The sequence below is a fragment of the Leopardus geoffroyi genome, chromosome A1, assembly GCF_018350155.1.
Source record: "Leopardus geoffroyi isolate Oge1 chromosome A1, O.geoffroyi_Oge1_pat1.0, whole genome shotgun sequence".
Taxonomy (NCBI): domain Eukaryota; kingdom Metazoa; phylum Chordata; class Mammalia; order Carnivora; family Felidae; genus Leopardus; species Leopardus geoffroyi.
In genome coordinates, this window is record NC_059326.1 from 133,110,659 (window position 1) to 133,126,879 (window position 16,221).

Here is a 16,221-nt window from a genome sequence, read left to right on the forward strand (position 1 = left end):
GCCTAGAGAATTTCAGAATTGGAGTAAGAGTTATTATTTTTCCTGCAAGAATTCCAGTAATAAAGGTTTCTTTTAATAGCTGTGATTATGTAGTTATAAAATCAAGGTCTTGCGAATCCAACATTTAATTATATATAGCTTTAACTCATGAGTGATGTTTACTTTCCTGTCACACTAGCAGCATAATTAGTACTGTGCATCCTTAATACATTCTTAGTATATGTTATGACAAACCTTTCACAGCCATTTAGAGAAACCATTCAGGCATACAACCACTGTTTCTTGTCGGACTTTAACCACAAGCTGTCCTGTTCCATGTAAGTCAAGAGTTAAATTTAATTTATGCTATAAAAACTGGTTCTGTGAGAGCAGTCCTATAATAATTGGTATATAATAATTAGCAAAGGAAAGCCAAAAGCCACACTTGGATATACCAGCTTCAGTCTGACATAGAAGAGAACTTAATTTCTTTCTCTGTCTTTGTGTTCTGGATAATGAACTATTTGGTAAAGTTGCCAATAAATAATTTATTTCAAATAATCTAAAGCATTTCATAATAGAGAATTTTAAAATACCGATAAATACTGTTGGGGTCAGTTTAAAATTTTTCTTACCTGAAAGACATCTTTAATTTTTAAAAACAAATTCTAAGAGTAAGTTTTGACGTTCCAACAACTTGTTTTCTTTAGGAGTAGATCCCATAATAGATCACGTTCAAGACAAAAAGACAGACGTAGATCTAAGAGCCCACATAAAAAGCGCTCTAAATCAAGGGAGAGACGGAAGTCACGGAGTCGTTCACGTTCACGGTGAGTTTTGGGGAAGTTATTGTTAATTTTTTTATGGCTTCATTTGTTAAAAAATTACTGTGGCTTAGGTTTTTAATGGGAGACATGCAACTTATTTCTGATTGTTTTAGTAGTGATTAATATTGATTGCCATTGATTTGAGTCTAATGATCAGAATGACTCTTGAGGTTTCTAAAATACTTAATTGAGCCTGATAATTGTTTCATTTAGCAGCTTCATGTGCACCTGGGTTTTATAGAAATTATTATGTAATGTATTCTAAGCTAGTATAAATTGTTTTGTGTTGATAATTGTTGAGGACAGAGAGGGAGGTCCTTTTTGGGGAGTAGAATAATTTTAGTTGTGAATTTATTTATTTATTTTTGTTTTTAAAGGGACAAGAGAAAAGACACCCGAGAAAAGATCAAGGAAAAGGAAAGAGTGAAAGAAAAAGATAGAGAAAAGGAAAGGGAAAAAGAGAGAGACAGGGAGAAGGAACGTGAAAAAGAAAAGGAACGGGGTAAAAACAAAGATAAAGACCGGGAAAAGGACCGGGATAAAGACAAGGAAAAAGACAGAGAGAGAGAGCGGGAAAAAGAGCATGAAAAGGAGCGAGACAAGGAAAAGGAAAAGGAGCAGGACAAAGAAAAGGAACGGGACAAGGACAGATCCAAAGAGATAGATGAGAAAAGAAAGAAGGATAAAAAATCCAGAACACCACCCAGAAGTTACAATGCATCAAGAAGATCTCGTAGTTCCAGCAGGTTTGATAATGCTTAAAATTTGTACTGGTGACAAATGAAAACGTAAATTATTCCATGCAAGAGAAAACAGTCCAATAATACGAGAACATTTCCTTCTAATTGCAGAGTAAACATTTCTCTCTTAGAGCATTTGCCACAGTGTTGAATCTGTGAGGAGGAAGATATGATAATCGGGCAAAATGATCTGAAAAGTTTTAACTGTTGTTTGTAATTCACTGTTTTAACCCTGGTGGTGGCAGTGGCTGCTATTGCTTATTTTCTCGGAGGATGAGGTAGCAAGGGCGAGTTTTTCTTTTCTTTCTTTCTCTTTCTTTCTTTCTTTCTTTCTTTCAAATAGGGAAGAATCGATCTCAGACTTCTATATTTCTTTGGAATGATATGGTAAATTTAATATGCAAAATGATTACTAAAATTGCAATTTTAGTCCTTTTTGTCTTTTTAATTTTTACTGCTCTCTCTTCTTGAGTGAGCACATGATGTTTAAATTTTGGTTTTCGTTTATCTGTCAATTTTAAGGTTTTGCTTTTTTCTTAGAGATTGTTCCCTCTATTAATAAGTACACTGCCACCAGGTGGCAGCAGGTTGCCATAGTAACAGCTGCAAAAAAGAGGACCTTCCTTGATTCAAGATTATCTAAACCTGTATCCATTACTCCAGAGGATACCATCACTGATAAACGGAGGTTCCTAACTTGTGTTAAGCTAGATATTAAAAATACATGTGTTAGCCAGTGTTATGTATACTTTAAATGTGGTTTTGCATAGAAAATAATTGGAGATGAATGTATATTTCCTGTTTTTATTAACTTTAGGCTGTTCTTAATACCAGTCTTTGGTTAGGTAATACAAGATAATTGCAGGTATTTATTGAATGCCTTACCATATACCAGATTTTGTCTCAGCACAGTTTGTCATGACCTACCTTATTTAATCTTCACAGTAAGTCTGTGAAAAGACTGTTACTATTATGGTTTCAAAATATGAAGAAATTGAAGCTTAGGGGAAATTCTCCATCTGCTCTGCACTTTCATATTAGAAGTACAGTAGCTCTTTTCTCTTCTTTTTAGGAGGTTAAGTTTAGTTGAGAGTTCTATAACCAGTACTTGGTACCTGCTTTTAAAAACTGCCTCAGAAGGATGAAGTTGAGAGCAGCAGTCTATGTTCAAATGGGGCTTATGATAGATGGCTGCCATATTTTGGCACACTGGACCTGAAACTGAAGAATTACCTTGGCCTCATTGCTGTGGATACCAGTTGAGCCTCACAACTGCCGCTTCACTGCACAGTGATTTTATTGTCACATATTCTGTCGTGTTTATGTGGTCATTTAGTCACTGCCCTTTGTAACACAAATACTGTTTTGATTCCTTTTAAATTCAGTTGCATTTACTTTTTTGTTGACTTTGAAATGTTTAATTTTTTCAGGGGCCATTTTAAGTTGCTTGACATTCAAGAAAGTTCAGATATTCACATTCATTCTTAAATATATTCTTAACTAGCCACTGGGGCCTGGAGAATAAATGCTGATTGACATCTGTTTCTAAAGGTTCAGAAGTTTGGAATGTTTCATGCTTTCACAAGAGCTTGGCGAAGAGTTACAGTTTGTTAGCTTTTAGCATTTTTCTGTTTCTCATGTGCTCTGAATTGTTGAGTACACAGGAAACATTTTAACTGCTCAGAAAAAGTGTGCTTGGTATTTTTATTTTCAAGATTGTCCCCTAATCTGCATTTTTTTAAAAATTTTTGATGTTTAAGCAGAAAATATTTATTGACACTGGGTTTGTGCGAGAGACTGTACTTGGTGCTTTACAAGTATTATCCTAAATCCTCATCACAACACCACAAGGCATGAGTTATTAACTCCGTTTTCCAGTTGGAAAAATTGAGACTCAGATTATGTAATATGACCCTAGTTATGCAGCTGATAAGGTTTGGAACCAAAGTTTCAGTCTAAGTCTAACCAACTACAGTTCTTCAAACTACAGCTGACTGCTTTTTTCTCAACAAATTGACACTCTAGATTGCTGTCTTTCCAGCCTTAGCTCTCATTGACATCAGGTATTAGTCATTAGATGTCCCCCTGTACATAGTGCTTCTTGAGTGAAGACTTAAACTGGTCAGAGTAGAATCATTTTGTGTAAACAAGTAAGATACACTGACATTCTCATGCTGTGAGATAAGTACCTCCCGTACTTGTGCTGAGCTGTTAAGACATGGCATTAACTGAATGGAATATCGTTACCTAATTTTCACTTTAGTCAGGATGTGTAATTTTGGGGCGTCATGGAACTAAAATTGGGTAATGGATGAGAGAGCCTTAGGTAGAATTGGAATTGTGTTTCCAAAGGTCTTGAGGTTTTTTTTTTTTTTTAAACATCTGTCTCTACCACATCTGAGCATTATCTAGTTTTTTTAATATTTTATAATGAGAGATGTTGGCAAAATGTTTTATTAGCCTAGAATCTTCTGGCTGAAGTGGTATGGAGGACTTGAATTCTAGGGGATTTGGTTCTTTCACCTATATGGCCTAATAATCAGGGCTTCTTGTGAGATAGGTCGTTAGACACATTAATTGTAATTAGTATGTTCCCCTATCTTATCCCCTGAATTATGGACATCTTGAAATTCATTGTTTCTCATTTGGCCAGGTTTTCAATGAAGTAATTTTGAATATGCATCATTTGCTAACAAGTTAAGCAAAATAGTTTTTAATAATACTAAACAATGTTAATCAAGGTAGTAGTTATTTTTTATTTCATATTTAAGCCCCAGGCTTTAACTGTTTTACTTTTGTCTTAGCAACTTGTGCACTCAGTTTTAAATGAATAGAGTAATAAAATGGTAGGAAGTTGGAGGGTAAAACAATTTCTCTCTAAAGTGAATTAATGTAAATACTTTTTTAGAGACATTCTAAATGCTCAGATCTGATAAGTTCACTTTTTACAAGCCAACTTAATCTTTTAGTTCTTGAAAAGGGCCTATTACCTTGTTAAGAAATAATCCACAGTGGGGCAGCGAGGAGCTAGAAGCATGACAGAGGATCTGGATACATAAAATATGTTTTAGATGCTGAGGAAGAACCTATTTGAGAGAATCAGAAACATCTAATATTCTTTCTATTCAGGAAATTATTGTTCACATAAACCAGATGAAAAGAAGGTCTTCTACCTTTTCTATTATGGAATCTTAGAACATATTTTCCATGTCTATGAAATTGCTCAGAATTTGACCTGCACTGAAATGAGATAACATGAGTTTAAACTAACCTTTTAAGAATACTGTTCACTTGAGAGCATTAAGGATTCTTTTGCTTTTGTATATTTGAATTGTCCTGTATTTAAATTGCTATATTTTTAAATGACATATTTTCATCTTTCAGGGAAAGGCGTAGGAGGAGAAGCAGGAGTTCTTCCAGATCACCAAGAACATCAAAAACTGTAAAAAGGAAATCTTCTAGGTCTCCATCCCCTAGGGGGTAGGTTGAAAGCATGTGCTAAATCCAAGGACCGAAGTGGGGGAAGAGAAATTTTCTTTTTAATCTATTTTTAAACTTTATTTATTTACTTTTATTTTTTTTAATGTTTTATTTATTTTTGAGAGAGACAGTGTGTGAGCGGGGGAGGGGCAGAGAGAGAGAGAGAGAGACACAGAATCCAAAGCAGGCTCCAGGTTCCAAGCTGTCAGCACAGAGCCTGACGTGGGGCTCGAACCCACAGGCTGTGAGTTCATGACCTGAGCTGAAGTTGGACACTCAACCGACTGAACCACCCAGGTGCTCCTGTTTTTATTTTTTTAAGGCTTATTTATAGAGAAAGAACATTAGTAGGTGGGGGGCAGAGAGAGGGAGAAAGACAACAGGAACAGGGGAGGGCACAGAGGGAGAGAGAGAGAACACAGGCAAGGGAGGGACAGAGAGTGAGAGGGTTGCGGAGAGAATCCAAGCAGACCCCATGTGGGGCTCAAACCCACAAACCCTGATGAGATCATGACCTGAGCTGAAATCAAGAGTCGAATGTTTAACCGACTGAGCCACCCAGGTGCCCCCATTTTTAAACTTTCTATTTTGAATGAGTAATGTTTTATACATTTTCATGTTTCAGAAATCACAACAGTATAAAAAGTTATACATCAATAGGTCTTAACTTCACCTTTGCACTCATCTACTCTGTCCCCATAAGTAATGACTTCACTTTTTTGTATTGTAGATCCTTCCAGTTTTGTGTATAGGTATACAGTATGGAAATAGTTTTTTTCCATATTTCTTTCATAAAAGGTAGTACAAAATACACACTGTCGCGCCCTTGCTTTTTGTTACCCAACTACCTGGAGATCTTTACGTATTCATCAGAATGTTGCTTTGTTCTTTTTAACAACTGCATGGACTTCAACTATGTGGCAGTAATGTGGTTTTATTTAACCATCCTGTGGTAGAATGGGTTTTCTTAATTTTCCTATTGTAAATGATACAGTACTGTAATGAATAGCTTTGAACTTACTTTATCCTGAGCAGGTGCATGGGAAAATTCCAGAAGTGGTATTATTGTGTCAGAGATGAGGCATGTTTGATTTTGAGGAGTATTTCTGTACTGCCTTCCAAAAGGATTGGCAGCAGTTTGCACTTTAACCGGCTGTGTATGAGAGTACCTGTTTTCCTATAGCTACAACATACTATATTATTAAAGTTGTGGATTTTTGTCTGTCAGATAGATGAGAAACGGTACCAGTATCTAGTAATTCTAGTTGCATGTCTTTTAAGAGTGAAGGTGACCATGTCTTTATATATTTGAAGGCCATTTTTATTTCCTGTGAGTTGTTTGTGTACTTAGGCCATTTTTCTATGGGATCTGGTTTTTGTTTGTTTTCAAAATTTTCTTATTTCCAGAGCTGTTTTTTGTATTCTTCTTTTTTCTTCTTTTTTTTTTTAACTCTACCCCCATTGTGAGGCTTCAACTCCTGGCCCCTGAGATCAAGAGATGCTCTTCTGACTGAGCCAGCCAGGTGCCCCTGTATTAGGGAGATTATTCCTTAGTGATTTGATACCAGGTCTCATTCCTAGTTTGTCATTTGTTATCAGAAATTACTTACGAGACTTGATTATACAAGTTCTTGATTTTTTTTTAAGTTTATTTTGATAGAGCGTGTGAGCACGAGTGGAGGAGGGGAAGAGAGAGAGGGAGACCAGAGAGAATTCCAAACAGGTTCCGCACTCAGCACAGAGCCTGACTCGGGGCTCAAACTCAGTACCTATGAGATCTTGACCTGAGCCAGAATCAAGAGTCGGATGTGTAACTGGCTGAGCCACCCAAGTGCTTAAACTTTTTGATTTTTATATGATTTCTCAATTTTTTTCTTTTTTTCTTTCTATTTTTTAAAAAATATTTATTTTTGAGAGAGAAAGAGAGACAGGGAGGGAGGGTGGGAGGGAGGGAGAGGTTTGAAGCAGGCTCCGTGCTGACAGCAGAGAGCCTGATGTGGGGCTTGAACTCACAAGCTGCGAGATCATAACCTGAGCTGAGGTTGGACGAGATCATAACCTGAGCTGAGGTTGGACGCTTAACTGATTGAGCCACCCAGGCACTCCCCCCACTGCCCCGCCCCAACCTTTTTTTAAAGTAGACTCTGTACCCAGCGTGGGGCTCAAAACTCAAAACCCGGAGATTGAGAGTTGCATGTTTTACTCACTGAGCCAGTCATTGCCCCTCAAGTGTTTGCTTTTATGACTTCTGGGTTTTGAGTTATAAAGTTAGAAAGGTCTTTTCTAGAGAATCCCCGCCCCCAAATGTTCCTTTTCATACTTTATAGTTTTAGTTTTTGCATTCAGGTAAGCTTTCCTATTGATCAATACCATTTCTTAAAAACTCAGCTTTTCTTTTTTCTTTCTTTTTTTTTTAATGTTTGTTTATCTTGAGAGAGAGCGTGCATGTGTGTGAGCTAGGGGAAGGACAGAGGGGGAGAGAGAATCCCAAGCAGGCTCCATGCTGTCAGCACTGAGCCCGATGTGTAGCTTGATCTCAACACAGGACTGGGCTGGATCTCATGAACCGTGAGGTCATAACCTGAGTGGAAATCAAGAGTTGGATGCTTAACTGGCTGAGCCTACCAGGTGCTCCAAAAACTTAAATTTTCCAACACTAATTTGATATGTTGCCTTTTCAGGTACTGAGTGTTTCTATTTGTGTTTGGGTCTGTTTCTGGGCCTTCTCTGGAGTGGTTTGATGATTCATGCCAGTGCCCCATGATTTTTATTATTCGGTTTGTGTAATATTTTTTGAACATTTAGTAGGGTCGATTCTCCTCCACACTTCTGCTGTTTTTTTTGAGCTTTCTTGACCATTCTTGTGTGTTTTTCCATTTGAACATAAGAGTCAGTTGTTGAGGTTCTAAAAGTAAAATCTGGTGATGATGTGAATTATAGTTGCATTAAATTTCTTTCTTTTTTTCTTTCTTTCTTTCTTTCTTTCTTTCTTTCTTTCTTTCTTTCTTTCTTTCTCTTTCTTTCTTTCTTTCTTTTTTCTTTCTTCTTTCTTTCTTTCTTTCTTTCTTTCTTTCTTTCTTTCTTTCTTTCTTTCTTTCTTTCTTTCTTTCTTTCATATTTGTTACTTTTTTCTTCCCAGTTACTTAAATTCAAGTTAGTTAACACATAGTGTATTGGTTTCAGGAATATAATTTAGTGATTCATCACTTACATACCATGCTCAGTGCTCATCACAAGTGCCTTCCTTATGCCTATCATCCATTTAGCCCACCCCCACCCACCTTGCTTATCAACCCTCAGTTTGTTTTCTGTCTTTAAAAGAGTCTCTCTTGGGGCTCCTGGGTGGCTCAGTCGGTTAGGCGTCCAACTTCGGCTCAGGTCATGATCTCACGGTCCGCGAGTTTGAGCCCTGCGTCGGGCTCTGTGCTGACAGCTCAGAGCCTGGAGCCCGTTTCAGATTCTGTGTTTCCCTCTCTCTCTGCCCCTCCCCTGTTCATGTTCCGTCTCTCTCTGTCTCAAAAATAAACAAACATTAAAAAAAAAAAAAAAGAGTCTCTTATGGGGGTGCCCAGGTGGCTCAATTGGTCAAGCATCCAACTTTAGCTCAGGTCATGATCTCATGGTTCATGAGTTTGAGTCCCACATTATACTCTATACTGACTGTGGAATGTGCTTGGGATTCTCACTCTACCCTTTCTCTTTGCCTCTCTCTGTCTCTCTCTCATTCTCTCTCTCTCTCTCCAAATAAATAAACTTAAAAAAAAAAAGTTAAAAAAAATTTAATCATTAAAAAAAAGTCTCCTGGTTTGCCTCTCTTTGTATTATTATTTTTCCTTCCTTCCCCCATGTTCATCTTTTTGTTTCTTAGATTCTACATATGACTGGAATCATATGGTACTTGTCTTTCTCTGACTTATTTTGCTTCGTGTAATACACTCTAGTTAACTCTGTCCACGTCATTGCAAGTGGCAAGATTTTATTCTTTTTGATCGCTGATTGTATATATATACCACACCTTTATCCATTTATCAGTCAATGGACGTTTGGACTCTTTCCATAATTTGGCTGTTGTTGGTAATGCTGCTGTAAACATTGGGGTGCATGTGCTCATTTGAATCAACATTTTTGTATCCTTTGGGTAAGTAAATACCTAGTAGTCCAATTGCGTGGTCACAGGGTAGTTTATTTTTAACTTTGTGAAGAACTTCCATACTATCCGAGTAGCTGCACCAGTTTGCATTCCCACCAGCAGTGTAAGAGGGTTTCCCTTTCTGCACATCCTTGCCAACATCTGTTGTGTCCTGAGTTGTTAATTTTAGCCATTCTGACAGATGTGAGGTGGTGTCTCATTATGGTTTTGATTTATATTTCCCTGGTGATAAGTGATGTTCAGCATTTTTTTCATGTGTCTGTTAGGCATTTGTATGTCTTCTTTGGAGAAACTTCTTTGATAAGTTATCAGCTCTTTATAGATTTTGGATACTAGCCCTTTATTTAATATGTCATTTGCAAATATCTTCTCCCATTTTGTCAGTTGCCTCTTAGTTTTGTTGATGGTTTTCTTCGCCATGCAGAAGCTTTTTATTTGATGAGGTCCCAGTTGTTCATTTTTGCTTCTGTTTCCTTTGTCTCTGGAGACATGTTAAGTAACACCTTGCTACAGCCGAGGTCAGAGAGGTTTGCTTCCTGTGTTCTCTTCTAGGATTTTGTTCCTGTGTTACATTTAGGTCTTGGGTCCATTTTGAATTTATTTTTGTGTGTGGTGTAAGAAAGTGGTCTAGGTTCATTCTTCTGCTTGTTGCTGTCCAGTTTCCCAGCACCATTTGTTAAAGAGCTTCTTTTTTTTCCATCGGATATTTTTCCCTGCTTTGTTGAAGATTAGTTGACCATATAGTTTTGGGTCCATTTGTGGGTTCTTTATTTTGTTCCATTGATCTGTATGTCTCTTTTTATGCGAGTACCATACTGTCCTGATAATTACAGCTTTGTAATACAAGTTGTGGTCTGGAATTGTGGTGCCTCCTGCTTTGTTTTTCTTTTTCTTTCTTTCTTTCTTTTTTAAAAAAATTTTTTAAATATTTATTTATTTTTTGAGAGTGGGAGAGAGCACTAGCCGGGAAGGGACAGAGAGAGATGGCTCCAAAGCAGGCTCTGCTGTCAGCACAGAACCTGATGTGGAGCTTGAACTCATGCACTGTGAGATCATGACCAGAGCAAAAGTCAGATGCCTAACCCACTGAACCACCCAGACGCCTCTTTTTTTTTTCTTTTTAAAAAAGTTTGTTTATTTATTTATTGAAAGAGAGAATCTCAAGTAGGCTCCATGCTGTCAGCACCGAGCCCAGTGTGGGGCTCAATCACCACCTGAACCAAAACCAAGAGTCAGAAGCTTAACTGCCTGAGCCACCCAGGCACCCCTTGCTTTTCTTTTTCAACATTACTTTGGCTATTTAGGGTCTTACCAGGTTTCATACAAATTTTAGAATTATTTGTTCTAGCTCTGTGAAAAATGCTGGCGTTATTTTGATAGGGATTGCATTGAATGTGTAGATTGGTTTGGGTAATACAGATATTTTAACAGTATTTGCTCTTCCAGTCCATGAGCATGGAGTATTTTTCCACTCCTTTGTGTCGTCTTCATCTTTTTTCATAAGTGTTCTGTAGTTTTTAGAGTACAGATCTTTGACTTCTTTGGTTAGGTTTATTCCTAGGTATCTTAAGGTTTTTGGTGCATTCGTAAATGTCATGTACTCCTTGATTTCTCTTTCTGTTGCTTCATTATTGGTGTATAGAAATGCAGCATTTCTGTATGTTGATTTTATATCCCGCGACATTGCTAAATTCGTGTTTTGGCAGTCTTTCTGGTTTTCTACATAGCATATCATGTTGTCTGTCAAGAGTGAAAGTTTGACTTCCTCCTTGCTGATGTGGATGCAATTTATTTCTTTTTGTTGTCTGATTGCTGAGGCTAGGACTTCAAGTACTATGTTGAACAACAATGGTGAGAGTGGACATCCCTATGTGTTCCTGACCTTAGGGGAAAAGCACTTAGTTTTCCCCATTGAGGATGGTATTAGCTGTGGGTCTATATGACTTTTGTGATGTTGAGGTATGTTCCTTCTATCTCTACTTTCTTGAGGGTTTTTATCAGGAAAGAATGCTGTATATTGTTAAATACTTTTTTTTGTATATTTTGAGATGATTGTATGGTCCTTATCCTTTTATTTATGTGGTGTATCACATTGATTGATTTGTGGATATTAAACCACCGCTGCAGCCCAGGAATAAATCCCACTTGATCGTGGTGAATAATTCTCTTAATGTATTGTTGGATTCGATTTGGTAGTATCTTTTTGAGAATTTTTGCATCGATGTTCATCAGGGATATTGCTCTAATTCTCCTTTTTAGTGGGCACCAGTTGGATTAACTTTATTAACTTAGAAGAAATTTATAGATTTATTAATAAATAAAGCCTTATGATGGTGAGTCTATCCAGGAACATGGTATATATTTCTACTTACTTAAATCATCCTTTTTTTTTTTTTTTTTAATTTTATTTTTAAGATAGAGCAAGCAGGGGAAGGGCAGACAGAGAGGAGGACAGAGGATCCAAAGCAGGTTAGGTGCTCACAGCACAGAACCCATTGCGGGGCTCGAACTCCGGAACCGAACCATGAGATCATGACCTCATCTGATGTCGGACGCTTACCTGACTGAGCCACCCAGGCGACACTAAATCGTCCTTAGTATTTTTTAGGAGTGCTTCAGTGTTCGTTTCATACAGATTTTATGCACCTTCTGTGTTGATGAGGTCTTTTGTTGTTAAGGAGGTCTTTTCTTTCATTATGTCCTCTAATTGGATGTTTTGTGCAAATGAAGGTTATTGATTTCTCTATATTTATTTTTCATCCCATCACCTTAATAATTGGTCAGAGTTTTTCAGTTGGTTTTCTGTGGTTTTCTTGGTATGGAACAGAGAAATTGACAAACTTTGCCAGAGTGTGAAGAGGGGCATGTTTCTCAGCAGGTGTCTTGTGTTTATTTGCTTGTGGGTTATTGTTTTTAGGTGAGAATAATGGAAAGCATAGGATACTGTAGTTGTGGGTCATATAAATGTATTTTTAATACTTTGCTCATATAAATTAAAACTTTACTATTATGAACTCAAATTAGACAAAAAGATGGGTTCACAAAGTCATTCCCTCCTCATTTCTTCTACCTTGCGTCCTATCCACCTTCTGTAAGTGATCCATTGTTTTTATCCTTGTGTTTCTTTTGCAAAATTAAGTAGATCTATCTTAGGATTTCTCCTTCAGAATAGACAGCATATACAATATATATACTGTGTGTGAGTGTGACTGTATGTAGCCCCACTTAAACTTTGGGTGTGTGTTTTTTTTTTAATTGAGAAATAACCCAAATATCATAAAATTCACTTGTTTATGCAATTCATTGGTTTTTAGTTAGGTTCACAGTAGTGTCCATGACTGGTCTGACTTACTGTGTCTGTGGATTTGCCAGGTCTGGACATTTCATATATGGACTCATGCAGTACATGTAGTGTTTTGTTTCTGGTTTCTTTGACTAAATGTAATGTTTTCAAGGTTCATGTTTTACCTTGTATCAATACTTCTTTCCATATGTGAGCAATATTCCATTGTGTGGATGAAGCTGTGTTTTATTTATCCATTCTTTAGTTGATGAACTTCTGCACATTGTTTTCTGTGTTTTAGCTGTTAAGAGTAGCTGCTATGGGGGCGCCTGGGTGGCCCAGTCCTTTGAGCGTCTGACTTCAGCTCAGGTCATGATTTCGCAGTTTGTGAGTTCAAGCCCTGCGTCGGGCTCTGTGCTGACAGCTCAGAGTCTGGAGTCTGCTTCAGATTCAGTGTCTCCTCCTCTTTGCCCCTCCCATGCTCATTCTCTGTCTCTCTCTGTCTCTCAATAATAAACGTTAAGAAAAAAAAAAGCTGCTATGAACATTCATGTACAAGTTTTTGTGTGGATATATGGTTGCATTTCTCTGGGATACCTGTCTGGGAGCGGTAATTGCTGAATCCTGTGGTACTCTCTCATTATCTTGTTGAGTAACTGCCAGACTGTTTTCACACATTTACCTTCCCAACAGCGATGTGCAAGGACTCCAGTTTCTCCACGTATTCACCAACACTTGTTATTGTCTGCTTCTGATTATAGTCATTCTACAAGAGTGTAGTAGCATCTCATTGTGGTTTTGATTTGCATTTTTCTAATGAATGGTGATGTTGAGCATCTTCTTGTGTGCTTAATTGACCATCTCTGTACCTTTGGAGACCTGTCTTTGCAAGCTTTTTGCCCATTTCAAATTGGGTTATTTGTATTACTTTTTTTTTTTTTTTTAGTGTTTAATTTATTTTTGAGAGAGAGAGAGAGAGGCAATGTGAGTGGGAGAGTGCCAGAGAGAGAGGGAGACACAGAATCCGAAGCAGGCTCCAGGCTCTAATTGTGGTTCTTTAAATTCATTTATCCTATACCAGATAAATGATTTGCAAATATTTCTCCTATTTTGTGGGTTGTCTTTTCACATGCCTGAAGTTTTTAATTTTGATGAAGACAGATTTATCTATTTTTTCCTTTTGTTGTCTTTGCTTCTGGTGTCATGTCCAAGCAATCACTGCCAAATCCAGTATCATGAAGATTTTCTCCTATGTTTTCATCCAAGAGTTTTATGGTTTTAGCATCTACATTTAGGTGTTTGATCCAAGCTTTTTGAATCAAAAAAACTTTGACTCAGGTTTTTAATATAGTGTAAGATAATGGTCCATCCCCGTTCTTAATGCAGGTATCCATATCCAGTTTTCCCAGTACCATTTGAAAAGATTGTCCTTTCCCCATTAAATGGGTTTTGGCATCTATGTCAGAAATCATTTGAGCCATATATGTGGAAGTTTATTTCTGGAGTTTCTGCTGTATTCCGTGGGTTTATTTTCAGTCCTTATGTAATACTACACTGCTTTGGTTACTGTACCTTTTGTGTAGTAGGTTTTGAAGTTCGGAAAAGCTTCGACCTTTGTTCTTTTTAAGATCGTTTTGTTGATTTGATGTCCTTTAAAATAGTACATGAATTTTAGGATGGGTTTTTCTATTTCTGGTAACAACAGCAATGGGATTTTGATAGGGGTTGCACTGAATCTGTAGGTGGCTTTGGACACTGTTGTCATCTTAACAGTATTTAAATCTTCCAGTCCATAAACATGGATATTTATTTATTTGTCTTCATTTCTTTCAGCACATTTTTTGCCTCCTTGGTTCAATTTATTCCTAAGAATTTTATGCAGTTTGATGTGGTTGTTCCTTTGACATTTAAGAATTATGTAGAAAGATATACTAAGTGGAGTTGCACACATATATTTCTTTTATTGTACCTGAAGTTTTAGTTATGGTTAAAAATCTTTCTTTTTGGGGCGCCTGGGTGGCTCAGTCAGTTGAGTGTCCAGCTTCGGCTCAGGTCATGATCTCACAGTTTGTGAGTTTGAGCCCCGTGTCGGGCTCTGAGCTGACAGCTCAGAGCCTGGAGCCTGTTTTGGATTCTGTGTCTCCCTCTGTCTCTGCTCTTCCCCCACTCGTGCTCTGTCTCTCTCTCTCTCAAAAATAAATAAAACATTAAAAAAAAAAAATCTTTCTTTTTACCCAGTTAGTAAAGAAGTTCACCCATGTTTTCTTCTAGCAGCTGCATTTTATTTTAAAAATTTAGGTCTCTGATCCATTTGGACTTATTTATATATTACGGAATGAGATAAGAGATGTAGATCCAGTTTTAGCACTTACCAGATAATAATCCAATTGTCTCCATACCTTTTACTGACAAAAGATCATCTTTTCTTCAATGATTTGAGATGCCACCCTTGTTAACCTAAATTTTCATATGTATTTAGATCTATTTGCTAAGTATCTTTGTTTTCCTGGTCTTTGTCTTTATTTATTTATTTTTTTAAAGTTTATTTATTTATTTCAAGGGAGACAGGGGGGGCACAGGGCGGGGAGGGGGGGAGGGGGGAATCCCAAGCAGGCTCTGCACTGCCAGCACGGAACCCGATGCAGGGCTCGAACTCATGAACTGTAAAGTCATGACCTGAGCCGAAATCAAGAGTCAGGCACTCAGCCAACTGAGCCACCCAGGCGCCCCCTGTTTGTCTTTATTTTTAAACTATTCATAGTTAGGAGAAAAAAGCTTAGAGTTCCCTATTAAGGTTGATATTTTAAAGTAGAAGGTATTATATCTCTGCTCTGAATTTTTTTTTCTCTCTAATTCTAAAGGTATATTATTTTTATACATGGAACTTGTTCATTTAGTCTTTTTTTAACTTTCATCTTGAATCGGTGGGTGTCCTTTTAATGGTGAATGATGAGGGCAGTGCACAGTAGGTTGTATGAAGTCTGAAGTTTTGCTAGTAGTCATTCAGCCCTCCATGGGAGCTACCTCTAATTCTTTATCCTTTTCATTCCTGTCTGTTTATTCATTTTTTTGCTTTGAAAAAGTAGGTAAAACACTATATTTTGTTTTATTTTAATCTCATTACAGCAGATAAATTAATCTTGAACTAAGAAATTGAAAAAACTAAATTGTGTTTTATGTGAACACATGGTGGCCTCTATGTATCTTTAAAAAGCTAATTGGGGTATGGGGTGGAGTAGGTGGGGTTATAACGTCCATTTATATTACTTGGTCAAACCAGGTTACTGATACGCTTATTTACAACGTATTAGTGTTAGATAAGGCTGTTTTGTCAACAGCATGGTAGGTCTTTAATTCCTTAGACATTCACTGGCATATATTCTCAATATTCTTATAGCAGAAATAAGAAGGATAAAAAGAGAGAAAAAGAAAGGGATCACATCAGTGAAAGAAGAGAGAGAGAACGTTCAACCTCTACAAGAAAGAGTTCTAATGACCGAGATGGAAAGGAAAAGTTGGAGAAGAATAATACTTCACTTAAAGTAAGCAACAGTCATTCAGTGTTTAGGCTTTGAGTAATTAATAATTGATATTGTTATTTTTATACAGAACTAGTTTCAGGCCAAAAACTTCTTGAGAGCTATAGTATCTTGTATGTTTTTGGTCTTCTTTAATGTTCAATTGATAACTTTTTTAAGCTGAAGTTTTGAAGGGATGAGGTACGAGCTAAGTGAAACTCAGACAAATGCATTCCTTATTTTA

At 37.1% G+C, this 16,221-nt stretch overlaps 1 protein-coding gene across 5 annotated transcripts in view; it reads left to right on the forward strand.

The window, feature by feature from the left end:
- SREK1 (splicing regulatory glutamic acid and lysine rich protein 1) overlaps positions 1-16,221 on the forward strand; it is a 48,956-nt gene that overhangs the window by 27,315 nt on the left and 5,420 nt on the right. For 2 of the 5 annotated variants that reach the window (XM_045494892.1, XM_045494912.1), the window contains 4 exons: positions 690-809; positions 1,184-1,552; positions 4,931-5,026; positions 15,857-16,001. In XM_045494892.1, coding sequence (XP_045350848.1) covers positions 690-809; positions 1,184-1,552; positions 4,931-5,026; positions 15,857-16,001 — 730 coding nt within the window. The remainder of the gene's footprint in view (positions 1-689; positions 810-1,183; positions 1,553-4,930; positions 5,027-15,856; positions 16,002-16,221) is intronic. The other 3 variants (XM_045494903.1, XM_045494919.1, XM_045494915.1) reach the window with 3 other exon arrangements.